Source organism: Coregonus clupeaformis, chromosome 18 (assembly GCF_020615455.1).
Source record: "Coregonus clupeaformis isolate EN_2021a chromosome 18, ASM2061545v1, whole genome shotgun sequence".
Taxonomy (NCBI): domain Eukaryota; kingdom Metazoa; phylum Chordata; class Actinopteri; order Salmoniformes; family Salmonidae; genus Coregonus; species Coregonus clupeaformis.
In genome coordinates, this window is record NC_059209.1 from 20,307,249 (window position 1) to 20,335,114 (window position 27,866).

A 27,866-nucleotide genomic window follows, 5' to 3' on the forward strand; every position below is an offset into this window, starting at 1 on the left:
AGAAAAATACATTTTGAATTCAGGCTGTAACAAAATGTGGAATAAGTCAAGGGATAATACTTTCTGAAGGCACTGTCATCATGCGAGTGTCTAGTCAGCTAGTGCTTTCAGTGTCTACAACATACAATACAACCCATTCAGCAACAAAGATCAGGCATGTTTATCATTCCTCAAATACTTTTTTATTGTGTATATCCATTTTAATGTTACGTAATTTCCTTCAGTAATGAAATGTCTTAGAAAAACAAACTGATAAATGACATCGTCTGGGTGACCAGATTTTTCAATGGTCATCGGAATAATTTTAAATGGACTCACCACAGATGGATGCCTAAATCATCATATTAAAAAGTTATAGTAGTAATTACAACTACAATTTAAAATAGAGGCTTGTCCAGTACAAACATTAAATGGATGAACGCATTACCTTTAAGTACAGAAAAGTCAAGTCCCCAGTAGAGTTCAAAGACACATTATCTAACAGCAACAGCCAATCCTAACAATTCTTGATTAATAACATCAACAACCAATCCAAACATTTCAGTTCATCAGACTGTACCAATTAGAACTGGAGGTTTTTGGTAGCATCCATGGCCTTGAGCTAGCCAGCATTTATCCAGCTAAAGGGTAAGAAAACACCAGCCTATCATGGCATGCAGTAGCACTTTATAACAGAATCAGCTTCCACTTAGTCAGTGCCTTACTAATACAATAAAGTATGTGATTGGTAACTGTTTTACCTTATTCTGCATTAATAGTGTCTCTCACAGAAAAAAAGGTTCTAAAAAAAACATGTATTCTGTCAGATATAAGGGATAAGCAAAAAGTGTGCAAGAATCCAGTTGTGTCCTCCGTAAAACCAAGCAGTCTTCAAAACACTTCCCAATCACGCATTAATGACTTTCACTGTTTTTCGATGTTTTATGGCATCAGTGGCATGAGTCGTAATCAAACTACGTAACAAAGAGCTACCAAGTGTACAGGCAGTTTGTAGACAAAATCAATATCTAGAAATGCTATTCCTCTGAAATGGTAGGAGAGCTTTATTATTCGTTTTACTATATAAATGGAGTCGTAGTAGATTTACTGAAAGAATACATAAAAAACAACATAGTAAAACAAAAAACTTTGTATAGCTTATACAACTTGAGAGGTTTCTAGGATGTTGTCCGTACGACATGCTTTTTTCTTCAATATGCTGAATAGTTGGCAACACTGACATCTTAAAATGTCAAGAGTTTTATCTTGTACAGTTCCAAGTCACATGTGATACGTGCAAACGTAATATATATTTTTTAAACCCAACAAAACATCCATGTTGACCACATTGTAGCAGACTTGGCTCCTTAGTCAAGACAGACTTAGTTGAGTGGCGGTCCAGTCTTCCATCCAGCATAGCTGCTCCACAGAAACCGCTCAGATATGCTCAGAAGTGTGTGCGTCAGAGGTCCTTATAATGGATCAGAACCGCATCCTTCTGAAAGGCAGCAGAAATGTGACAAGCACACATGCACACAGAATTCAACTGCTCATCTGTGCACAAAACATACACACAATCTTCGAGTACATTCAAGTGGTCCACTGTAGCTCAGTTGGTAGTGCATGGTACATTCCAGCTAGGATAGTGGGTTTGATTCCCGGACCACCCGCATGTAAAATATATGCATGCATGACTAAGTCGCTATGGATAAAAGCATCTGCTAAATGGCATATATTATTATTATTATTATTATATCTGTCCATCATCCCTCTCACACACACACAAATCACCACGCTGTTTCAAATGATAAAACAACTAAATACACAAAAAGAAAGAAATGAACAAAAAAGGGATGGGTATTTCAAAAGGTTGACAGTTGCAGCAGGTGGGTGACTGAGGGGGGAAGTCAAGTTGACAAGTTGACGAGCTCGTGGGCCACAAACTGTTTCAAACGCTCCAGGTACTGTCCGTAGAGCTCGACGTCGTTGTGGCCGGCGCCTTCCACCCACAGGGGCTCCACGGGCCTCTGGCAGCGTTCGTACAGCGCCAGGCCGTGGGAGAAGTCGATCACCTCGTCTTCCGTCCCGTGGATCACCAGCACCGGCGACGTCACCTTGGAGATCTTGTCAATACTTTGGGAGGCAAGGCGAGGACAGATGCATGGACGCACCACAAACACACGCACAAAAGAGGAAGGGAACTGTTAGCAAGTTTAATTTCCAACCAATGATGAAACAGATGACATGAATAGGATTTAAAATAACCCAATGTGGCCATTTCAACAGCAGGCAGTTTCCCCTTTTAGCCTTGTCAACAGTGCAATTCTCCATAACCTGGTGGCAACCAAGGACCACCAGATGGACCTTTTGAGTCCAGAGTGACTCAAACATGACTGCTTTTATGCGCTGTGTGCGTGTGTGTGTGTGCGTGTGCGTGCGTGTGCGTGTGTATCTCTCTCACTTGGGAAAGGCATCAAAGCAGTAGGTTTTCTTGGTGTCTGGGAAGGCCACTCTCATGCCAGAGGTGAGGGGGGAGTGCAGGACGACCGCGGCGCTCTCGTAGCGTGCCGCCAGGTCCACGGACGGGACCGTACCGATACTCTGACCATACACGATCACATTCTCTGGCCTAATACCGTACCTGAGGGGAGACACAGAACATCCTCGGGTTAAACATTATCAGCTACTCTGCATCAAGGTCGTAAATACCTAATATGTGATAATATGACTATGATGATAATATAGTCACAGTTATTCAGTCAGTCTCTATTGACATGATTCAGTCACTACTCAGGTTAGAAGTCAAGTGATCAGGAGGAAGTGCGAAGTCAAGGATAGGTGTGGGACCATTGACATGTCAATAAGGGGTGTGGTGGGACAAGCAGAAGACCAAAGAAAAAATAAATACACAGAGAGAAATAAAGAGATACAGAGATGTATACGTCGCTTTGGATAAAAGTGTCTGCTAAATGGCATATATTATTATAATAATAATAATAATAATAATAATAATAATAATGAGAGCGAGAAGTCCATAGCTGATTATAGAGAATGTGACCAACACAGCCAGTCAGCTGACGATCCCGGCTCTAAACCGCTGCAGGACTGAGCACAAACATCAGTTCTACCTAGCCCAGCCCAGCCTGTGCTGTACAACAGCACACGACACCTCTAATTGTTTAAATGTTTTTTTTATTTTTTATATTTCATCAATATATGAAGAGTATCTTTACCTACTAGCACCGAATTTGCTGAAAAATAGGTCTACTTTGTTGAAGGAAAAATTAACTTGATACGATTGTGTTATTGGCTCACCTAGCCAGTTTAAGATTAATGAACTAAAATCGTAAATCACTCTGATAAGAGCATCTGCTAAATGACTTTTAAAAAAGTTGTCATGGAAAGAGCGGATCGTTGCCATTGGAACAACCTCATTTTCTGATTAATCAAATTCATCAATAACATGCAACTAGCAGGTTTCCAAAACATTTCCCTGAAGAAAAGTGAGTCAAAGAAGCTCTACAAAAACAAAGCATGGGTTGTGTTCATTTGGGCATGTAACAGAAAATGTTTTAAAATGCAACAGAAATTAAAAGGAGTCCCTTCCCATTTCAGTCTGTTTTCTTCCATTTGGTGCATGATGAACACATAAACCTTTTGTATTGAAGCTTCAGACATCCTCGGCCCCCAGCGACCTGCCAGTCAAATCCAGCCAGGCCAGGCTGTGTACACTGACCACAGAGTAGGTCATCCAACTGGTTGGAATGTGACAGCACAGGCATGTGATGGGGTGGAGGCTCACAGGAGGTCCCAAGAGGTCAAAGCCTTCCAATGGACTAGGTAGGCGTTTCCCCATTTGACAAGGTCCCATAGGAACTAACCTACATAAAAAGAACCAGAATCCTCAGATGTGGAATTTAAGCTCTTAAGGATCAGATCCTTAACATTATTTTTTTTGTTGCCTAAAATGACATACCCAAATCTAACTGCCTGTAGCTCAGGACCTGAAGCAAGGATATGCATATTATTGATACCATTTGAAAGGAAACACTTTGAAGTTTGTGGAAATGTGAAATTAATGTAGGAGAATATAACACATTAGATCTGCTAAAAAAAAACATGTGTTTTCTATAATTGTTTTGTCCCATCATCTTTGAAATGCAAGAAAGGCCACAATATGGTCCCGTGTAGCTCAGTTGGTAGAGCATCGCGTTTGCAACGGCAGGGTTGTGGGTTCGTTTCCCACAGGGGACCAGTATGAAAAAAAAAAAAATGATGCACTCACTAACTGTAAGTGGCTCTGGATAAGAGCATCTGCTAAATTACTACAATTTTAAATATAATATTGCAGTTTAGGCCCAATTTAGATTTTGGCCACTAGATGGCAGCAGTGTGTGTGCAAAGTTTCAGATTGATCCAGTGAAGCGTTGCAATACTGGACTATTTTGTATCAAGTCTGCCCAAATGTGCCGAATTGGTCAATTGATAAATTTTCAAGTACATAACTATAGAGAACATACACAAATTATATGGTAATACCAAATGTAAGTTTACACACACCCAGGAATGTCATATATGATGGATCATTAGTTTATACACTAACTTTGACACATCTAGATGGCAGGGCGGGGTGGGTGTGGAGCCAGAGACAGCAGGGGTTCAAACTGTAGAACCCAGTTCCTACATTTGAATACAAAAATTGATTTTATCAAACAGAACTATGCTACATTTTATCTCTGGGACCCTTATGATGACAAATCAGAGCAAGATTACTGAATGTAAGTACATTATTTACCTTCAGAGGTGAATGTATCAAACCAGTTGCCGTGATACATTTGTTGTTGTTGTGCACTCTCCTCAAACAATAGCATGGTATTTTTTCACTGTAATAGTTACTGTAAATTGGACAGTGCAGTTAGATTAACAAGAATGTCAGCTTTCTGCCCATATAAGACATGTCTATGTCCTGGAAAGTTTGCTGTTACTTACAACAGTCATGCTGATCACATTAGCACACGTTAGCTCAACCGTCCAGTATACGGGACACCGATCCCGTAGAGGTTAAACTTCAGCCTCTTCTTTACAGGCAACTGTTCTGAGCAGCAGTACCTAAAACATTAGGCCTGGATTTCATCTTCAGCCTATATCAGATCCATCTAATCTAGTTACTGGTTTTACTGCCAGGCTATAACAGGCTGGCCAAAGCATAAAAGGTTGTCAAAACACTTGTTTATAAAAGTTAATCTAAAACATCTGCTATACAGTACAGTCAGGGACTGTAATATTAGTAGGTCAGGTGATATGAATGTGTGTGTGTGTTCTGCCATACTTTCTCTCTGTCACCCCCACCTCGTATTCTCTAGGGTGGAACTCTACTCCACAACTTCTACTAGGGCTGACCCCAATTAGTCGACAGATTTTTTTAGTCTAGCAGTAGAAAATAAATAAATAAATAAATAAATAAATAAATAAATAAATAAATAAATAAATATATATATATATATATATATATATACACACACACACACACACACACACACTACCGTTCAAACGTTTGGGGTCACTTAGACATTTCCTTGTTTTCCATGAAAACATACATGAAATGAGTTTGAATAGGAAATATAGCAAAATGAATAGGAAATGTAGTCAGAGACAAGGTTAGAAATAATGATTTTTAATTGAAATAATAATTGGGTCCTTCAAACGTAGCTTTCGTCAAAGAATCCTCAATTTGCAGCAATTACAGCCTTGCAGACCTTTGGCATTCTAGTTCTCGATTTATTGAGGTAATCCCTTGTTGGCAATGACACAGGTCAAACGTTTTCTCTAAGTCTTCACAAGGTTTTCACACACTGTTGCTGGTATTTTGGCCCATTCCTCCATGCACATCTCCTCTAGAGCAGTGATGTTTTGGGGCTGTCGCTGGGCAACACGGACTTTCAACTCCCTCCAAAGATTTTCTATGGGGTTGAGATCTGGAGACTGGCTAGGCCACTCCAGGACCTTGAAATGCTTCTTACGAAGCCACTCCTTCGTTGCCCGGGCGGTGTGTTTGGGATCATTGTCATGCTGAAAGACCCAGCCACGCTTTCATCTTCAATGCCCTTGCTGATGGAAGGAGGTTTTCACTCAAAATCTCACGATACATGGCCCCATTCATTCTTTCCTTTACACGGATCAGTCGTCCTGGTCCCTTTGCAGAAAAACAGCCCCAAAGCATGATGTTTCCACCCCATGCTTCACAGTAGGTATGGTGTTCTATGGATGCAACTCAGCATTCTTTGTCCTCCAAACACGACGAGTTGAGTTTTTACCAAAAAGTTATATTTTGGTTTCATCTGACCATATGACATTCTCCCAATCCTCTTCTGGATCATCCAAATGCACTCTAGCAAACTTCAGACGGGCCTGGACATGTACTGGCTTAAGCAGGGGGACACATCTGGCACTGCAGGATTTGAGTCCCTGGCGGCGTAGTGTGTTACTGATGGTAGGCTTTGTTACTTTGGTCCCAGCTCTCTGCAGGTCATTCACTAGGTCCCCCCGTGTGGTTCTGGGATTTTTGCTCACTGTTCTTGTGATCATTTTGACCCCACGGGTGAGATCTTGCGTGGAGCCCCAGATCGAGGGAGATTATCAGTGGTCTTGTATGTCTTCCATTTCCTAATAATTGCTCCCACAGTTGATTTCTTCAAACCAAGCTGCTTACCTATTGCAGATTCAGTCTTCCCAGCCTGGTGCAGGTCTACAATTTTGTTTCTGGTGTCCTTTGACAGCTCTTTGGTCTTGGCCATAGTGGAGTTTGGAGTGTGACTGTTTGAGGTTGTGGACAGGTGTCTTTTATACTGATAACAAGTTCAAACAGGTGCCATTAATACAGGTAACGAGTGGAGGACAGAGGAGCCTCTTAAAGAAGAAGTTACAGGTCTGTGAGAGCCAGAAATCTTGCTTGTTTGTAGGTGACCAAATACTTATTTTCCACCATAATTTGCAAATAAATTCATTAAAAATCCTACAATGTGATTTTCTGGAATTTTTTTTCTCATTTTGTCTGTCATAGTTGACGTGTACCTATGATGAAAATTACAGGCCTCTCTCATCTTTTTAAGTGGGAGAACTTGCACAATTGGTGGCTGACTAAATACTTTTTTCCCCACTGTATATATATCCCCTTTTTCTTCCCAATTGTATGATATTCAATTATGATCTTGTCTCATCTCTGCAACTCCCCAACAGGCTCGGGAGAGGCGAAGGTCGAGTCATGCGTTATCTGATACATAACCCGTCAAACCGCGCTTCTTAACACCTGCCCGCTTAACCCGGAAGCCAGCCACACCAATGTGTCGGAGGAAACACTGTTCAACTGACGACCGAAGTCAGCCTGCAGGAGCCCGGCCCGCAACAAGGACTCACTAGAGAGCGATGACCCAAGTAAAGCCCCTCCGGCCAAACCCTCCCCTAACCCGGACGAAGCTGGGCCAATTGTGCACCGGACTCCCGGTCACGGCCGGTTGTGACACAGCCTGGGATCGAACCCAGGTCTGTAGTGATGCCTCAAGATTTATGGGAAGATTATTCTATTTCATTAGATCTGCTTATATATTGTTGAGTAATGGAATAAAGTTGTCACTTATTAAGCATCCTAAGTATTCAATATTTTTTGTGGTCCACTTAAAAGGATTGCTGTAGATCGTGAGTTATTATTTTTCCTATTGCCATTATTGTTTGTTTCCATTTACATCCTGTGATTTGAGTATTCTGAAAATATTTTTTAGCAAAGGGGGCATTGAGTTTTCAATACTGGTCAGGTATAATCTGGAGATAATCTCCAAATAAGTTTAGTTTATATTCATGTTTACCAATACCTGTTACATATGGGTCCTGTCTAATTCTTTCTGCAAGCAGTTCAATTGCCAGTGCAAACAGGAGGGGGGAGAGGGGACATCCCTGTCTTGTGCCCCTTTCTAAAGCGATTTCATCTGATAATGTATTAGTGTATATTTTTGCTTTAGGACATTTATATAATATTTTTATTTAATGTATTATTTCAGCTGGAAAGATAAACGCTTCCAAAGTTTTGAATAGAAAAGGCCATTCAAGAGGGTCAAAAGCCTTTTCGGCATCAACAGCCATTATTGATGAATCTCTTGTTTTTTTGCGTATTGCATTAAACCGAAATATGTTCTTGTATTTGCAAGTGTCTCTTTTTAATAAACCCTGTTTGATATGTATCAAGTCTGGTATGACTTTTGCCATTCTATTGCTTATAACCTTTGTTATCATTTTATTGTCAATTTATTCAACTTACGGGTCTCTAATCAGAAGGGGACTCCAGATTCTCCTGGTTTTAATATAACTTAAATAACTGTTTTATGCATGGAACTACTGAATTGAGTGACGTGTGTTGTCATTTGTGTAAAGAAGGGTCTACCTTGTCCCAAAATGTTGAATAGAGTTCTATGGGAAAGCCATCAAATTGTATTTCATGCCAATAATGCAATCTGCGAGAGAGGGGAGAGCGAGAGAAAACAAATACACATGTATCTAGACACCGTTGCCCTAGATCCCACAAAGAACTATACCTACCTCGGCCTAAACAGTAACACCACAGGTAACTTCCACAAGGCTGTGAATGACCTAAGCGACAAGGCTAGAAGGGCCTTCTACCTTTGCCATCAAAAGGAACATAAAACTCAACATCCCAAATAGGATCTGGCAAAAAATCCTTCAATCAGTTATAGAACCCATTGCCATCTATTGTAGTGAGGTCTCGGGCCAAACACTAGGGCTGTGGTGGTCTTGGAATTTTAGGTTATGGTAATTGGCCAGGCTAATGTACACAGGGGGGGGGAGGTTACAATTCTGTTTGTACACTTGTATACGTTAAATGGTTCTTAATAAAACCTATTTGAAACAAGCCATTACACTGTGATTATCATGGCATTTCATTATTATTATTATTATTATTAAGGTTATTACTTCTAAATATTAAATCAACAAATTAAGAAATGTCAGGTTGGAGAGGATCTGTCGCATTTTTGTATTGACAACATTAACTGAGTCAAAATAAAGATATGCCTACCTTGTCCTTCTCGGTTGGCTTTTCTGCATACCAAAAATTAAAAAACAGATCCTATTTCGACGCACAAAATCATTCAAACGAAGTCTGATGGGTTTTGTCCCATCTTTCCCGAAATAGTCGCAAGAAGTACACTTATTGAGATAAATAATGTAGCCTAAGCTACTGAAAATATGCCTTTTATAAGAGCTAAATCATGACAGGAGCATTTTATTCTTATTAAAGAGATGGAGTCCAAACAGGCTACATTAGGAAACTTTCTGGATGGACATATAGAGAAAATCAGCGAACTCACACGCACCCACGTAAAAGCACGCATCAAAACCACAAGCGTATGTCAGACAAGCAAATGTTTATTCTTTCCTTTAAACATATTAAAAACACCTAGGCCTACCTTAGCCTACTTTCAGAAAGCCTATAGGATAATGAATTGACAAGGAAAGTATGAAGGGGACAGCTATGCTATAGTATGAAGATGAAATTGACAATGATTAAAATAGAAACAAATACACAAAACATGTCCATAGCCTATTTATCAGCGACGCTGATTATCGAGGAGGAGAGTGTTTGAAAGATTTTTCAAATACTGTGAGGAACAATTATAATTTGAATGGAGGTTTAAAAAAAATATAAAAATAATGACTGAGAAGCCCAGCTGGGCACTTTCCTACATTTGCGAGACGTAGGCCAGGTACTTCTATGCATGCTCAGGTGCGTGCGTTCCGTCAACATTAAGAGGACAGAGAAACCAGACATGCTTATTGCTCACACAGAGCATGTAAATGGTATGAAATAAATCAAAACTTGTTGCATATTAAACGGTCTTCATCCATCACAGTCAATGACATGGTTATTCAATTAAAGTCACAGCCCTAACAAACACCCAATTGAGACTGCATGCAGAATTCTGCAAAAATATACACAAAACACCAAACAATGCATGCAGTGCAGAATTATGACTATATCCGGTAGTTATCAAAATCCAGAAAAGAGCTGTTAAACTCTACAACTACCTAAAAAGAAAGCGATGCACACACATTCTACCACAAAGCCCTCACCTACAGAGAGATGGATTAATTTATAGAAGAGTCTCCTCAGCCAGCTGGTTCTGGGGCTCTGTTCACAAATACAAATAGACCCCACAGAGCCCCAGGACAACAACACAATTAGACCCAAACCAAATTATGAGAAAGCAAAAAGATAACGATTTGACACACTAGAAAGAATCAACCAAAAAAAGAGCTAATTGGAATGCTACCTGGACCTTAACAGAGAGCACACAGTGGCAGAATACCTGACCACTGTGACTGACCCAAAATTCTTGAATATGTACAGACTCTGTGTGCATAACCTTTCTATTGAGTGAGGCACTTGGCTCTCGAGAGAAGACAGGTTTTGTGCCCGCTGCCCATAAAATGAGGGGGAAACTGATCTGCACTTCCTAACCTCCTGCCAAATGTATGACCACATTAGAGACACATATTTCCCACAGATCACATCGATTTGTTTTCAAATTCTTTGTTGGTCTAACATTCATAAAATCCCATATCTGTTTGCTGAAATACCGCAGTGTGCAATCACAGCAGCAAGATGTAGCCCGTTGCCATGAGAAAAAGGGCAACCAGTGGAGAACAAACATTGTAAATAGTAAATACCACCAATATTATCTGTTTACTTATATTCCCCTACTATTAGTACTACAACTACTAGCACATTGCTAAAACACTGTACATAGCGAATAATAGAACACTTGAAATGTATTTCTTTTTTAAAACCTTTTTTAGTGCAATATTTACTGTTAAGTTATTATTATTTTTTGTTGATGTTGTTTTGTGTCTTCTCACTTTTGTTTATTTCACTTGCTTTGACAACGCAAACATGTTTCCCATGCCAATAAAGCCGCTTTGAATAGAATTTTAAGAGAGCGAGTCAGCGAGCGAGAAATAGAGCGAAATGGAGAGAGAGAAAGAGGAAGCGGAATAGAGAAAGAGAGAGACCGGGAGAGAGCAAGTAGGCTGTGCGAGCGAGAAAATGGAGGGGAAGAAAGAATGGAAGAACAGAACTGACAGGAGAGATCAAGAAGAGGGAAGCGGTTAGGCTATAAGCAAATTGGGTCGTGTACTTTGTGTTCTGTACTCAGTCTTATTTTTCACTGAAGAGGACCTGCTGCTACGTACCCGACTGTACATTAGTAATAGCTGCTCTCTGTCCAGCTCCCAGCAGTGGAGGCTGCTGATGGGAGGACGTCAGCAGCCTCCACTGGCTCCCAGTCATGTCAATCGGAACTGAAGATCGAGTGGTTACACTCAGACGGAGGACACTGCTGCCATTGTGTGCAGGGCATTGTCGTCCCATACCAAATGACGTTACGAACCACATGAGTTAATAAAACCACTTCCTGTGTGGGCTGCCCTGGCCTCTCCATGGTGTGTGTGGATCTAGGCTGCGTGTGTGTGTGTGTGTGGTCAATGCTGGAGAAGAGACCTTCATTTGGTCTACAATCAATAATATGATTGATCAGGAAGTTTGTCGTTTTCACTTCCTGGGGCACAGGCTGTTGCCGTGGTTGCAGTGGGTCTCAGTAGAGATCCTATAAAATTCTGGAGATCTGTTGCTAGGCTACCAGTCAATATTATACTTAGGATGATTGACTGCTGGAACACCTCCAAGTCCAAGTAAAAATACAATTATACAGCACTATTCTATAGGAGTTGACATCCTGCACAACCACAGCAGGCTCACACTGAGAAAACAAAACAACCCGTTCAGGTCCAGAATCTCTCTCTCACGAACGGGTGTCAACAATTTCAAAACAAACAAACTGTGTATACTACACACACTGAATGTGCCATCCCACTTTCGTACACAACAGATTCACACAATTTCGATAAACTGGTTCTCTCTCTAAGAGAGCAGATGGTGTTGCCGACACACCCAGGTGCTGGGCCTCAATGCCATAACACTGATACTGGCTGTATGCCCTATACCCTGGGACAATATGCAACAATAAAGTGTGTGTGTACCGGCAAAGCTGTCTGCTGACGGTGTGGGACACACCTGACTCATGACTGAGTCACCCGACTACTCAGGTAAAAGACTTGACCTCACCCTGCACCAGACCAAAAAAGGAACATACAGTACACACACTAGGGCTGTCCCCGACTAAATAAAATCTTAGTCGACCAAGAGTCATCTGTTCTTTCGACCAATCGGTTGGTTGACATTTTTTTAATGTGTATTTTTCGCATGTGACAAAACACCTTTTAGCACGGGACTAGTATTACTAGAGAACGTTGGTTATGTAATTATTTATCCAGAATGTCCGTTATTCCAGAGGACGATTCGGAAAGGATTTTTTATTTTTTTCCCCCCCCAAACTGCCCCCTGTAATTCTTATTTTTGTTCAATAAATTTACAGTTATGACGGAAGCCTGGAGGTTTTTATTCTAGGAATGAAGACACAGTATTTCAACATGTTCAGGTGATAGGGCCACACTGATAACTCGAGATTGGTTCCCAGGTTTCGAAATCATCTTTGGTATAGTGTCGCCATAATATTTGAATTGAGGAAGTGTGACCATAATTATTAGGATATTTTGGTGAGCCGCAGTACGTCCTAAATGCCCCCCAGCCTTCAGACGTGAGCTAAACAGTGCAATTGCACTTGAGATGCGTTTTAAGGCTATGGATGAGAAAGTTAATTTATCATTTCCAAACATTTAGGTCAGTTGTATACTGCTTTGCGATCTATTAACAGCAAGGGTTGCATTAAATAGGCTTAGGATATTTTACTGATGCATTTGGCAATATTCAATTCATACGCACAAAACAAAAACAAAAGCATTCACTGTGAAAGTTGATAGGCTACATGTAGGCCATTTAAAGTATATGCGCAGCACTTAGTTAAATTTATCGAATCAGTTACAGTATATGCGCGCAAACCGCGAGCAACCCCTTTCAAACTCAGACATTTCTCTCAAAACACAGGGATGTCGATTTGCAACGGACTAGTATTAACAAAGGACCTTGGCGTTGGCCAAAAAAACAGTAGGTTATTCTGGCTGGAATTGTCACTCTTCTGCCATGTAAAAATTACTGACATGGCAGATTCGGACGGGACTAAAATTACACGTGGCGTTTTGTGCTCTTGCACATAATTACATTACATTACCCGACCTCCCCCAGTAAAACTAATCCCGTCCAAATAGTGCACAATAGGGCCTGACCAATAGCATATCATAAATCACATCTGGAGCAGGTTTTCATCAAGGATCTCGCTGTACTTTGCTCCATTCATCTTTCCCTCGATCCTGACTAGTCTCCCAGTCCCTGCCGCTGAAAAACATCCCCACAGCATGCTGCCACCACCATGCTTCACCGTAGGGATGGTGCCTGGTTTCCTCCAGACGTGACGCTTGGTATTCAGGCCAAAGAGTTCAATCTTGATTTCATCAGAACAGAGAATCATGTTACTCATGGTTAGAGAGTCCTTTAGGTGCCTTTTGGCCAACTCCAAGCAGGCTGTCATGTGCCTTTTACTGAGGAGTGGCTTCTGTCTGGTATTGTGTGTAGATTGATGAGGAATACAAATTATTTAATCAATTTTAGAATAAGGCTGTAACGTAACAAAATGTGGAAAAAGTAAAAAGGGGTCTGAATACTTTACGAATGCACTATAATTAAGTTTGGGTTTCCTCACTCTTCATTTCTGTTATATAATAACGCAAGGGCGGTTGTCTCATCTACTCATTCTGTTGCTGCCTCCGCCGCATTGTTCAACACCAATATGCTGGTAACTTAGTTATTATGCACATAGCAACATGGTCTAGGAAAAGGCACCAATTCAACAGCGCACTGATGTGTTTCAGAACTGTGGACAGCGACCACTATCCAACGCGGGAGAAAGCACATTTGTTATAAAATAATAATATTTTTTTATTAGTGTTGCACCATTGTTCTTATGTAATATAACAATATATAATGTCATTAGCACGTCTTAGACTGATGGACTGTGCCATCCCCACGGCCACCACAATTGATCAGTCCACTCAGACAGGAGCGAATCAGACAGGTGTCTTGTACACCATGATCTTATTATATTTTATTTTGCTACTGCTCGACTACAGAAATCTCGGTCGACCAACACCTGATCTACCAACACATTTTTTTTTGACTAAATGGGGTCAACCCTAACACACACACACACACACACACACACACACACACACACACACACACACAATAACAGAGAAGACCATTCAGTCTTTCCAGCCCTTATTTAACTTGCATGAGAAACTCACATAAAATGGACAGCGACAGGATGCTAAAGGGAAGACATGCTAAGATTGGGTGGATGGTGTCCAGATTTCAATACATTCATACCACATATTTCCCCGGATGTATAAAATGTGAAGCATCCGGTTGGCATTTCCACTCACTACCAAATATTGTGATGAGAGGAAGCCCAGTGGCAGGCAGTGGGAGAAGACTGAGCGAGATGGATTTTGTCCGACTGCTAATTTTCTCAGATGAAAAATTTGATCTCCATACAGTGTCGTGACGTGACTAACATTAGCCTAATCTGAAGACTGTTCTCTAATTAACTAACTGTTTAATTGTTACCCGTTTAAATTAATCATGTAACAATTAACTCATTAGGATTTGGGGCACCCCGAGAGCAGTTCTTTAAAGAGTTACCATCTCCCGAATTAAACTCTAAAAAAGGTCTTTACCTATCACATCTATAAACAGTCAACTTATTAATCATAACCTCGTATCATATCATCATTCTGAACGTTGTAACCTCCTTGCATCTGCAAAAACCCGACCCTTACTTATGATTCAGTACTACACAAATTGGTTTAATTATTTATTTACTAGTTAATTAAATGGGAACACAGGATAAACATACACACTCTGCACCGGTTATTGACTGGAGAAAACAGGTCCCTAGTGGAATGACAGCATGGCTTGTTAGGGGGGAGAGACAGAGACACTTAACCTTGATACATTCAGAAACCACTCAACTACAGTACCCATATACCTTGCACACGAACCGCCGCCCACATCGAGTTAGAAATCATGAATGTATTTACATGAAATGTCTTAGTTCGCCAGGAATCTCTCGGTGAAGCGGGCTGCCTTGGAAAGGGTTTGGGCCTTTTCGCGGCACGCTTGTAAGGCTCTTGTCCAAAATGGTTCAGAATGTCCTTCATCGTAGTTGACAAGTCATTGGAGACTGGACATGTATTCTGAACAGAACTACATAATTGATTTACCTTCCCGTCGCTCTGGAAGTTGCTTCTTTGAAGATAGGCTAGCCAGCCGTATCGATGGTTCCCCAGTGGGGTGATGAGAGTAGCGTAATAAGATGGTTTGAGCCGAGTAGCAGATTGTCCTACTTAAATTCGCTTTCGAAGGTACCATACTTAGGACAGCTAATCAGCCGTACCAGTGATTGTCTGGGAGGTGAGTTTATTCTCTCCACCTCGTGTTGAGATTCAAAGTTCAAACCATTTTAAACGTGTAGCTGCCGCTTTCACGTTTTCTGGTCTGATATGTTAATTCATAACCCATCCTTTTATACACTTTGCTCGAAAGGGCCGGTTCCGTCAGGATGACACACTCTCTGACCTCACTCGGGGGCGTGACTGCTTACTGTGCAAAGCTTATGGAAAACAATTATCTCTTACAGTGGGGAGAACAAGTATTTGATACACTGCCGATTTTGCAGGTTTTCCTACTTACAAAGCATGTAGAGGTCTGTAATTTTTTATCATAGGTACACTTCAACTGTGAGAGACGGAATCTAAAACAAAAATCCAGAAAATCACATTGTATGATTTTTAAGTAATTCATTTGCATTTTATTGCATGACATAAGTATTTGATCACCTACCAACCAGTAAGAATTCCGGCTCTCACAGACCTGTTAGTTTTTCTTTAAGAAGCCCTCCTGTTCTCCACTCATTACCTGTATTAACTGCACCTGTTTGAACTCGTTACCTGTATAAAAGACACCTGTCCACACACTCAGTCAAACAGACTCCAACCTCTCCAATGGCCAAGACCAGAGAGCTGTGTAAGGACATCAGGGATACAATTGTAGACCTGCACAAGGCTGGGATGGGCTACAGGACAATAGGCAAGCAGCTTGGTGAGAAGGCAACAACTGTTGGTGCAATTATTAGAAAATGGAAGAAGTTCAAGATGACGGTCAATCACCCTCGGTCTGGGGCTCCATGCAAGATCTCACCATGTGGGACATCAATGATCATGAGGAAGGTGAGGGATCAACCCAGAACTACACGGCAGGACCTGGTCAATGACCCGAAGAGAGCTGGGACCACAGTCTCAAAGAAAACCATTAGTAACACACTACGCCATCATGGATTAAAATCCTGCAGCGCACGCAAGGTCCCCCTGCTCAAGCCAGCGCATGTCCAGGCCCGTCTGAAGTTTGCCAATGACCATCTGGATGATCCAGAGGAGGAATGGGAGAAGGTCATGTGGTCTGATGAGACAAAAATATAGCTTTTTGGTCTAAACTCCACTCGCCGTGTTTGGAGGAAAAAGAAGGATGAGTACAACCCCAAGAACACCATCCCAACCGTGAAGCATGGAGGTGGAAACATCATTCTTTGGGGATGCTTTTCTGCAAAGGGGACAGGACGACTGCACCGTATTGAGGGGAGGATGGATGGGGCCATGTATCGCGAGATCTTGGCCAACAACCTCCTTCCCTCAGTAAGAGCATTGAAGATGGGTCGTGTCTGTTCTTCCAGCGTGACAATGACCCGAAACACACAGCCAGGGCAACTAAGGAGTTGGAAGCATCAAGGTCCTGGAGTGGCCTAGTCAGTCTCCAGACCTGAACCCAATAGAAAATCTTTGGAGGGAGCTGAAAGTCCGAATTTCCCAGCGACAGCCCCGAAACCTGAAGGATCTGGAGAAGGTCTGTATGGAGGAGTGAGCCAAAATCCCTGCTGCAATGTGTGCAAACCTGGTCAAGACCTACAGGAAACGTATGATCTCTGTAATTGCAAACAAAGGTTTCTGTACCAAATATTAAGGTATGCTTTTCTGATGTATCAAATACTTATGTCATGCAATAAAATGCAAATTAATTACTTAAAAATCATACAATGTGATTTTCTGGATTTTTGTTTTAGATTCCGTCTCTCACAGTTGAAGTGTACCTATGATAAAAATTACAGACCTCTACATGCTTTGTAAGTAGGAAAACCTGCAAAATCGGCAGTGTATCAAATACTTGTACTCCCCACTGTATAGCTTTCTCAAATTTACATTTTTTACATTTTAGTCATTTAGCAGACGCTCTTATCCAGAGCGACTTACAGGAGCAATTAGGGTTAAGTGCCTTGCTCAAGGGCACATTAACGTCATTTAGCAGACGCTCTTAGCCAGAGCGACTCACAAATTGGTGCGTTCACCCTATAGCCAGTGGGATAACCACTTTACAATTGGGGGGGGGGGAATCACATCCCTATCTTAAAAATACTTTCATCCTTTTTCATATTACATGCACAATGCATAGGATGGACACTTCGTACATATAGTGGGTATACTTTCGAAGTTACAGTATTTCCTTTATAGCATTTTTAATAACATCACAAAATAACAACCAATATGACATTAGTGTCCAACCATTCCCCACGTTCTATGTTAGAAATATTGTTCCAGTATTCGCTTTTGAACGTGTTAAAGTTTCAGCGGGAAAAAGTCTGTTAAACAAAGACATTCCTTTGGGGATCTTGAGAGGGAGAGCCTGGCCCTTCTCCCTTGATTTACGACAGCGTGTGAGCTGTTAACCCCCCCCCTCTACGGGTGAGAGGGGGTCTGATTGAAGTTATTAATTGCAAACCTGATCTGACCTATTTGAATTCTCGTTGACTGTCATGACACAGTTTTCCGTTTCCAAAACTAGAATCTGTAACAAACAGAGTGGACTGCGTTTTGTAGAATTTACCCTCTGCCAAAGTTTCAATTTTAGTTTAGAAAGGCAAATTGAGTTATTGCACACGCAAACTTCGGAATATGAGTTCCCTAACTGAAATATGCAAATAAATGATAGAACGCGCCAATAGAATCTCCCTAGCTCGTGCTTGCCTCTGCCCACCTCCTTACTTGTTCTGCCGACTTTGATTCATTTGCTCCCATTGGAAACGACAGGCTCTGGTCCATCTGGGTTAGTTATAAAAATCTTTGTTCATACAGTGCCTGTGGCATCCCAGGATATACGGTATTACCGGCAGTGCACACAAGGGGCGCTATTATAAAATGTTTTAACGTAAAAATTGTCCAAAAAACATTAGTTAGCAAAATGGTAACAAAATGCTAGCAAGTACTAAGGAATTCCCATAGCGGATGCTAGGTAAATGCTAACGAGCGGATGCGAACATTAACTACTAGGATAGACAACCCAGCTCATAAAGTTATGCAAGTATCTAACGCAATTTGCAGCACTCAAAAAAACAAATAGACATCAGATCTTAATCCAGGAGGGGATCGTCTCTGCTGCTGTTACCAAGAAGCTTGATCTTGCAAGCTAACTTTAGCCACTTAGCTAACAAGTTAGCAAAACCCAGCTGGAGAGAATGTATTTGGTACATCTTAGATAGCTAACTTAATAGTGAAGATATATAGCTGGCAAACATTAGTAGTGAATTTCATAAAAGTGTAACTTGATCACCTTTAGTTGCGCTGCAGGAGTGACTCACCTCACAAAGCTCTCATTTTGCTTGTTGTGCTTTTTTGTAAATACACACGTGACTGGGAAACTAGTATTGGTAAGCTTCATAATGAAAAATAATCTAACAGGTGAACTGATGAACACGATCAGCTTTATCTATTACCTAGAGCACAAGTTGACTGCAGGTATTTATAAAAAATACAAATATTAACATTAATAAAACAAAAAACAAAAACTAATAATGGTATTGAAAATCATACCAGGGATATTTGTAATATCCCAGGATACGGTATATAATGTATACTGCCCAACCATAAGACGCACAAGCACCTTATTTCAGATATGACCTGCAGTCAACCACAGGCCAAACACACTCATGTAGGGATTCAAGTCCATAGAGATCCTATTAAATTACTAGAGTACTCCAATTCCTAATTCTATGGTCAAGTCTTTATCATATCTGCATCAAAGAAATGTACGGGTTTCCCCACTCTGTCTGAACCCAGTGAGTTTAGTTGTGACTGTTTGCATCATTGTGATCAGATGATTGACAGGCAACAAGAGACAGAACATGTCTCTGTTAAGTCAAACACGGGGCAGTGAAACACACCAAGATGAACCATGTGACTTAAAAAGGAGGCCAGGGCTCCCTGTAGAATGGAGAATAACATCACATGCAGCGTGGATACTTGGGGCAGGCAGTGACATGGAGGCCGCAGGGTGAGGAAGATCCCCATTGCACTGATCTGACGTCTGTGTCTTTTTACCCTCTTTGTGGTTTCAAATAAGACTTCCGGGAGGGGTGGGCTTATCTTGGATCTGCCATTAGGGGCATCTTCTACCATGAGGGTGTCAGTCAGTTTGGCAATTATGGATCAAAACTGACATGGATCATTGGATTACCAGTGGATGAGTGGCATAGTGCGGCAGAACCTAGCATAGATTTGAGGTGGAATACAATGTGACGTTGGAAACAGCAATCACTGGCCATTTGAAAAAGTGTAGGGAATGAAGCACTCAAATCGGGCACAGAGCTAGGCTATACTAAGCCTTGGGCCAAATTAAAAGTAGCACAGCCTCGTCTGGCTTGATAGTGGAAATTAGGCTATTGTCAATCAACAGGGACTACAAACCCCACCACCCATGTCGTGCTGTCTCGAGGTTCTCCTCTCCGCTTCTGACCAATGGAAGCCCACGTTGGTAGATGGGATGCCAGTGCTTTCACTGTTGATGCTGCTGCCTTCTTCATACTTAATGAGATCTGTTATGGAATTTGCAATGCAAAGAGGAACCGTCTGTCCCACAGACGCGTCCAAACTACTGTAGCCTTAAGGCATGGAAACAGGCAGTGACTATACTCTTTTTTTTCTCTCTCTTTTTTAAAAGTTATTTAGCAGACGCTCTTATCCAGATCGACTTACAGTTTAGTGAGTGCGAAAAATTTTCATACTGGCCCCCCCGTGAGAATCGAACCCACAACCCTGGCGTTGCAAGTGCCATGCTCTACCAACTGAGCTACAGGAGGCCTACTCCTCACTCATGTGCAGTTTAGCCTAACACTATGCCAGAGAGAAAGCTCTGCTTATCTGTGTCACATTACTGGAGCCATAAATCAGATTGATGGTCCTTCAATACTGGCCTCCTGAAAATGTTCTACTTTATCTATGTAGCTACACCGTAGCAGTAAATTTGGACAGAAAACAAGCAAACACCTCTAATAGCTTCTCATGGTACAGCCATGTGAATCCAGGCTGCCCACCCAAAACCCCAGTTAATCCTTAAGAGTCTATTGATGCACCTGTGCGTCAATTTAAGTAACATAATGAAAGAATCCCCATAAAAATCTGTCAGTTTAAACTAGAGATACCTGGTATTTTGCATGGGCTGCGTCTCAATCCACCGCACCTACCTACGTCGGCCTTCCGCATCTGTGGTGGAAGGTGGCCGAGCTACATCGGTGTTTGTCAGACCATGAGACATCCCGAAAATTGGTCTTCTCAACAATAACGTCTGTAGCGTAAATATTACATCATCATAGGTAATATTTCATAATATATTCTAAATTGGGGCAAACAAATATAGCACAAATAAAGACAATGGGAATTTGGCTCCAACACTAAGTCCCTCCCCAGTCAGGCCTAGTTAATAAATAGGTAGCTAGCCTATATGATGGGCAGGTGTGTCTGTGCAACTGTAAGAAAAGCCCCCATTCATTTCTATAGATACATTTTTGGGGTCCAATACAGATTCCATTTTTTTTGGGGGGGCCAAAACTTACAGATAACAATTTCTGCCGATATACTGTTTAACAGCGTGGAAATTAAAGTGACATTTCTCCACACTGAGTTCTCAAATATTGTCATCCAAAAGAGTAACTGTCCAAGAAATATGCTTCAAATGTTTTCTTAAATTGTGACAATGACATTATGCGAATGGCCGCAAATAGTTCAGATAAGCATGAAATTCCCTTTTTTCATCCTATGTAATGAATATCGGTTATTGGTGTAATTGTTGCCCGATATCAATCTATTGGTAAGAGGTCAATATCATCTGATAATATCGGTGAAACAATATATCGGTCAGGCTCTACCAAAAGCCGCAGTATAATTCAAACCCTGAAAAATAGCATCATAACAGAGACAGTAGCAGCTACAAAACAGAAATCAGTGTGCAGTATATGAATCCGATTTCAAAAGCAGCAGCAAATCAGGTCAGCGTGTCCAAGAAACAAACTGTTGGCTAGCACAGCAATATAAGGATTGTGTAATTTACAATCCAATGCTCATTCTCTTCCATCTATCTCTAACCCCACCCCCGGGCATTCATCCTCCTCGATCGGAGGATCATTTGATCAAGCCTGATTCTGTTGACCATAATGAAATGTAAAAACTGGTTTTCTGATCCGGTCACAGGTGGCAGTGTGTGTGTGTTTCTACAGGACTGTGGTTGTTTCATTAGTGTGTGTGTGTGTGTGAACAAGACAGACAATAGGAAACGTCGCACACAAAGGACAAGAACAGAGCAGCCTCCAAACACACACAGTGTGGTAATATGTGTAGGAGGGAGATCAGCAACAGAAGAGAATGGCTACAGTCAAACGGATTCGAGTTTTGCTGGACAACCAGACAGACATCTGAAACCCTACCTCTTCAAATAGTATCTCCTCCTCACCCAAAAAATATTTTAAAAAATACTAATACAAAAAAACTTAACCAGAACTTGCACTTGACCCATCCCTTCTAGCGTTGACTCTACTGATAGCTACATTGAGGAAAATTTTACTTTCTATGCCTGTGATATGTGGTTGTCCCACCGAGCTATCTTAAGATGAAGGCACTAACTGTAAGTCGCTCAGGATAAGAGAGTCTGCTAAAATGACTCAAATGTAAAAGTTGTAGCAGTCAGACAGGTTTCTCAGCCCTAGCTACAGTATTACCTGCTGTATGTAGACTAGTCTCTGTATGGTAATAGTTTCCTGTTTAACTTTACTCTCAGACTTCCCCAAAGGGGGCCTATTATATGAAGGACCACTTATTCTAGTCAATGTCATCACGGTGGGCAATTTGGGCCCAAGTGGCACTCTGTGTTAGTCACTCTATTCTGTCTTTCGACATTCCTTCCCTTCTCTGACTCATTTGTTGCTTTGTCATCATGATGCAGGAAATAAATCTGGATTAACTTTTATTTCACCCCACAAAAACTGTGCATAAACAAAGCCACAAACTAAATATTCAGCCAAAACATCGTGCACATGCGCAGACACAGGGAAGCTGTGTGTGTGTGTGTGTGTGTGTGTGTCAGTATGGGACCCAGAGCAGAGCTGTCAGCAAGAGAAAACACACTGGGGAGGGGATGTCATAGAGGACAAAGGGAGGAATAGAGAAGGGAGAGAGATGGGAGTGTTGAGAGTAGAGGTTACATGGGGATCAATTCATTGCGATGGATAAATGGATGGACGGAGGGCCAAAGGGACCGCTAGAGGAACCCATGAACAGAAAACCATTGCCTAGTGGGCGGACAAGTAGAGGGTGTAGGAAACAGCCCCTAGCCTACACATTTTCAAACATCATTCAATGAAAACGAAAAAGAAAAGCTGTCCCCACCTCGCTTTCCAACCAAGGGCGTGTAAGCCATGGAGCGAGCTGAAGGTGGAAAGATAGTCAACAACTCTTAGTAGGACACGTCAACGTCACAGACAGCTACTTCTTTGCCATCTCACTCACCCACCATCGCCTCCCACATCCGCCCCCCTGGTCCCCTTACTTACCGTGTCCTGAGGGAGTGCCAGGCGGCGTCCACATCGGCGTACAGGTTCTTTTCCGAGGGTTTCCCCGAGCTGGCCCCGTAGCCCGAGTAGTCGTAGGAGAAGACGTTGCAGTTGATGCGTGAGCCCAGGCCGATATAGAAGCTGCTCATCTGGCCCAGGTCCACGGCGTTGCCGTGCGAGAAGAGGAGTGTGAAGCGGGCACTGGGTGAGCAACGTACAAACATGCAGGCGATGCGGTTGCCACGTGAAGTGCGCGTCATGAAGCACTCGATGGCGTCCTTCTCACGTGCCGAGTACTGCCAGTCTGCGCGCTCAGAGAGGTGCAGGGTCCAGCGGCTTCCGCTCTCGTCACACATGAGGGTGTAGGTGGGCTCCGGGGGCAGGAAGGCCAGCTTGGAGGCGATCTTGTTGGGGCATGGAGGGCAGCAGAATAGGCAGCACAGCTCACTCAGGGACAGGTGGTTCATCCTCAAACACTGCTGGGGCAAGGGGGGTTGAGAGGAGACATTCCCATTTACTACCTTTACTGCTTATCATTCACTATTACTAAAAGGTATCATTGACGTGGCGCATTAAGTAGCCTAAACTAGCATGATCTCCCAAAGACTGAGGACAAATGAAAGAGGGTTTAAGGTATGCGAGCATACATGTGGTTAGGTTAATTGTACACGTCATGTCTCATATGCACACCCCAGTTATTGATGGCCATTTTGAAAATATGCTCAGACACACTGACACACAGCTGTGACTCACAGCTGAGTCACTCCACAAACATACCAACAACAGACCATGAGCCACACATGTTAAAGCGTATCACCAGATTTCACCTCTGCTTAGACTCTCTATATCTGATAGACAGAAACCCCCTATCTAAACACGTTGAGGGTAAACATGTATTTCTGGTTCTGCGAACCCTGGGAATCAAGTCGACCTCGGGTGTTTAGGCTACTAGGTTGGTGTGCAGGGATTCTCAAAGCTCTCTACCCACCCTGTCAGACATCTTGTTAAGTGGGAAATACACATGAACTCCCCTAGGCCTGCCCTTAACTCAAAGCTGGTTTTACATACACTATTGATTCCCTTCTGCGTGTATGGCTTTCCTTGGCTCCGGGATCATTCGACAGCTATAGTACTGATGAGCATTTATTCTGTCTGCCTCAAAGTTTATTGCTACGCTGAGTACAAAGTGTAACTTTTCCGATGCCTCCTCGGTCCCAGGCTAGCGTTCAGAAATAACTTTTAGTTGGTTTGATAAGAGCCTGTTGGTCAGCATCTTTGTGATTATCTGTCTGCATTGCATGTTGTTTCAATGATGCCATATCAACATTTCCCTCTGATAACACCATAGCAATTTCCCCAATGTCTTCTGTGAACCACACATGCTTTAAGAAAATAGATGTGTCATTTGTATTCCTTCTCACTGAGACTTGGAAATGTATGTTTCTCAATCTCCAGTCCACGGACCAGCATCAATCCCTGGGTCCTGACTGGTCCATTTAGTCAGTACTCAAGTGCTAATTTTAATGTAAGCCATTCCCTCCCACTATCCTGTTGCCTAGTCACTTTATCTCTACCTATACGTACAGTTGAAGTCAGAAGTTTACATGCACCTTAGCCAAATACATTTAAACTCCGTCTTTCACAATTCCTGACATTTAATCCTAGTAAAAATTCCCTGTCTTAGGTCAGTTAGGATCACCACTTTATTTTAAGAATGTGAAATGTCTGAATAATAGTAGAGAGAATTATTTATTTCAGCTTTTATTTCTTTCATCACATTCCCAGTGGGTCAGAAGTTTACATACACTCAATTAGTATTTGGTAGCATTGCCTTTAAATTGTTTAACTTGGGTCAAACGTTTTGGGTAGCCTTCCACAAGCTTCCCACAATAAGTTGGGTGAATTTTGGCCCATTCCTGCTGACAGAGCTGGTGTAACTGAGTCAGGTTTGTAGGCCTCCTTGCTCGCACACGGTTCTTCAGTTCTGCCCACACATTTTCTATAGGATTGAGGTCAGGGCTTTGTGATGGCCACTCCAAAACCTTGACTTTGTTGTCCTTAAGCCATTTTGGCACAACTTTGGAAGTATGTTTGGGGTCATTGTCCATTTGGAAGACTCATTTGCGACCAAGCTTTAACTTCCTGACTGACGTCTTGCTTCAATATATCCACATAATTTTCCTTCCTCATGATGCCATCTATTTAGTGAAGTGCACCAGTCCATCCTGCAGCAAAGCACCCCCACAGCATGATGCTGCCACCCCCGTGCTTCACTGTTGGGATGGTGTTCTTCGGCTTGCAAGCCACCCCCTTTTTCCTCCAAACATAACGATGGTCATTATAGCCAAAGAGTTATATTTTTGTTTCATCAGACCAGAGGACATCTCTCCAAAAGGTACGATCTTTGTCCCCATGTACAGTTGCAAACCGTAGTCTGGCTTTTTTTATGGCAGTTTTGAAGCAGTGGTTTCTTCCTTGCTGAGCGGCCTTTCAGGTTACTGTGGATATAGATACTTTTGTACCTGTTTCCTCCAGCATCTTCACAAGGTCGTTTGCTGTTGTTCTGGGATTGATTTGTACTTTTCGCACCAAAGTACGTTCATCTCTAGGAGACGAGGCACTGAGTTTGAAGGTAGGCCTTGAAATACATCCACAAGTACACCTCCAATTGACTCAAATGATGTCAATTAGCCTATCAGAAGCTTCTAAAGCCATGACATCATTTTCTGGAATTTTCCAAGCTGTTTAAAGGCACAGTCAACTTAGTGTATGTAAACGTCTGACCCACTGGAATTGTGATACAGTGAATTATAAGTGAAATAATCTGTCTGTAAACAATTGTTGGAAAAATTACTTGTGTCATGCACAAAGTAGATGTCCTACCCCACTTGCCAAAACGATAGTTTGTTAACAAGAAATTTGTGGAGTGGTTGAAAAACTGGTTTTAATGACTTCAACCTAAGTATATGTAAACTTCCGACTTCAACTGTATCTACCTCAATTACCTCGTACCCCTGCACATAGACTCTGTACTGGTACCCCGTGTATATTGCCAAGTTATAGTTACTGTGTATTTATTTATTCCTTGTGTTTTTATTTTTCTATTATTTACTTATATGTTTGCATTGCTGAGAAGGGGCATTAAGTAAGCCTTTCACTGTTAATCTAAACCTGTTATGTAAAAAGCATGTGACAATTAAAATGTTATGGTGAGTGTGTTTTAATATCCAGGTTATAGGTCAGAAATAACCTGGAAATAATGTATTAAGCTAATTTTATGATTAAAAAAAGGGGGGGAAACTGTCTAATTCACACATAGCCTTCCATAGTCTATTTTCGTATTGGGGGGAGGCAGGAATCATGCTCAGATGTTGAAATACATGTAGTTATGACGATTTTAAAACCACTTTTCTACAGTCTGGGCTATTGCCCAAGTCGAGCACTGTCTAACATGAAAATAAACACTTGGCTGTGACCTCTCAGATAAAAGCAATTGAGATTCTAGGGGACCCCAAATAACGTCACATCGTCGATGAGGGTTTGTTTTAAAGACTAACGTTACAGTACCCAAAAGGCCTGGCTACAACGTTAGCTAGCCTAACGTTACCTGATACATTTAGCTAGTTAGCTATAACGTTAACTAACAGAAGCACTTTTGATTTCTGAATCCCTGGAGGTGTTTGCCAGAATTGCATCGTATCGATTAGCGAAAACAAATCGTAGGGCTCATCTTAAATGAACAGTCGCACAGTGCTCGCAAAGGTACAGAAAACATCGGTAACTAGCAGCTAATTTACGTTATTAGTTAACTAACTAACAAACACCGGCAATAATGTTTAAGCTTTGATAAACTGGCAACCCGAAGAGGATCACACGCACACATACCTGGTTACTGGTAATGTCACGGGTTGTAGTTAACGTCTGAACAAGCCAGCTGATGATGGAAAAACAGCTAACTAGACAAAAGTACAGGTAACTAGTTAACGTTAACCAGGCAGGTTGACTCGAATATCCATTCGCTCCCCCTCGTCCACTCTCTTAGATAGGTAGTTATAGGGTAACGTTAACTAGCTATGTATCTTCATGACACTTGTAAGACTCCCAAACCACGCTCCGACTGCTTGCCACTCAATCTTGTCAACATGTGGTCCGGATGATAACTGAATTGCCTCCACAAGATTTACGTAAACAAATATGCTATATAATGTTGACTGACATAGTCACAGATTTCAACCCTTGTAGCTAGCCCAGTGTCGCTCGACGTCTTCTCTTCAAGCCTAGGAAACCGACCATGGAAAAAATCGATACCACAGTGGCGAGGTGATGATTGCATTGGCTTATAAGAAAGCCAATTAGAAACTACAATGTCTAACAGAGCCCAATCAGATTACTCAAGGCGGCGTTTGCCGCGTTGAAAAGAACTAACCCCACTGAGCGGATTCGATTATAATGAGCCGCGAGGCACCGGGCATTGTCCGTCACGTCATCAGACGAAAGCGGGGAGGGAGGCGCGCCCTTCTCAAATCGAACAGTAATCTGCGCCGCTCCGTCACTTTGTCAACAAGGCAGCGTGGTGGATCGTCCAGAAACATACAACATATATTTTCCATGAAATAAATGTTTGATTTTTCAAACTAGTTTTCATTGGAAATGCAGATAAAGCGTTATTTATCAAAAGCAATCCTTTTGCATGGGAAACACAGAATCCTAGTAATTACTCCACGTGCATAATTACGTCACTTTAGTTTTGAGCGGATTTTGCAGTGGTCTTTGAAGGGGGCACCTGGCTCACGCCCGGGAGGCAGCCATAACAAATCGAATGCAATCACC

At 41.9% G+C, this 27,866-nt stretch overlaps 1 protein-coding gene across 2 annotated transcripts; it reads right to left on the bottom strand.

The window, feature by feature from the left end:
* Positions 1-159: 159 nt before the first annotated feature.
* abhd17b (abhydrolase domain containing 17B, depalmitoylase) lies at positions 160-27,512 on the bottom strand. Of its 2 annotated transcripts, none has more exons than XM_041863062.2 (4): positions 26,922-27,512; positions 23,037-23,512; positions 2,441-2,620; positions 160-2,112 (listed from the first exon to the last, which is right to left on the bottom strand). In XM_041863062.2, exons 2-4 carry the CDS (start codon positions 23,501-23,503, stop codon positions 1,887-1,889), a joined length of 873 nt encoding a protein of 290 aa, XP_041718996.1. In that variant the 5' UTR covers positions 23,504-23,512; positions 26,922-27,512; the 3' UTR covers positions 160-1,886. The 2 variants fall into 2 exon arrangements, with proteins under 2 accessions (XP_041718996.1, XP_041718997.1); XM_041863063.2 differs by having other exon boundaries at positions 23,037-23,515.
* Between the last annotated feature and the right edge of the window lie 354 nt (positions 27,513-27,866).

What these genes read in the sequence shown, in the direction of transcription:
- abhd17b (XM_041863062.2), bottom strand. Translation starts at nt 23,503, where the DNA reads ATGAACCACCTGTCCCTGAGTGAGCTGTGCTGCCTATTCTGCTGCCCT. An exon ending in TGGCACTCCCTCAGGACACG is followed by an intron (nt 2,621 to 23,036) that starts GTAAGTAAGGGG and finishes GTCTCCCCTCAG; the next exon opens with GTACGGTATTAGGCCAGAGA. An exon ending in TGCTTTGATGCCTTTCCCAA is followed by an intron (nt 2,113 to 2,440) that starts GTGAGAGAGATA and finishes TGCCTCCCAAAG; the next exon opens with TATTGACAAGATCTCCAAGG.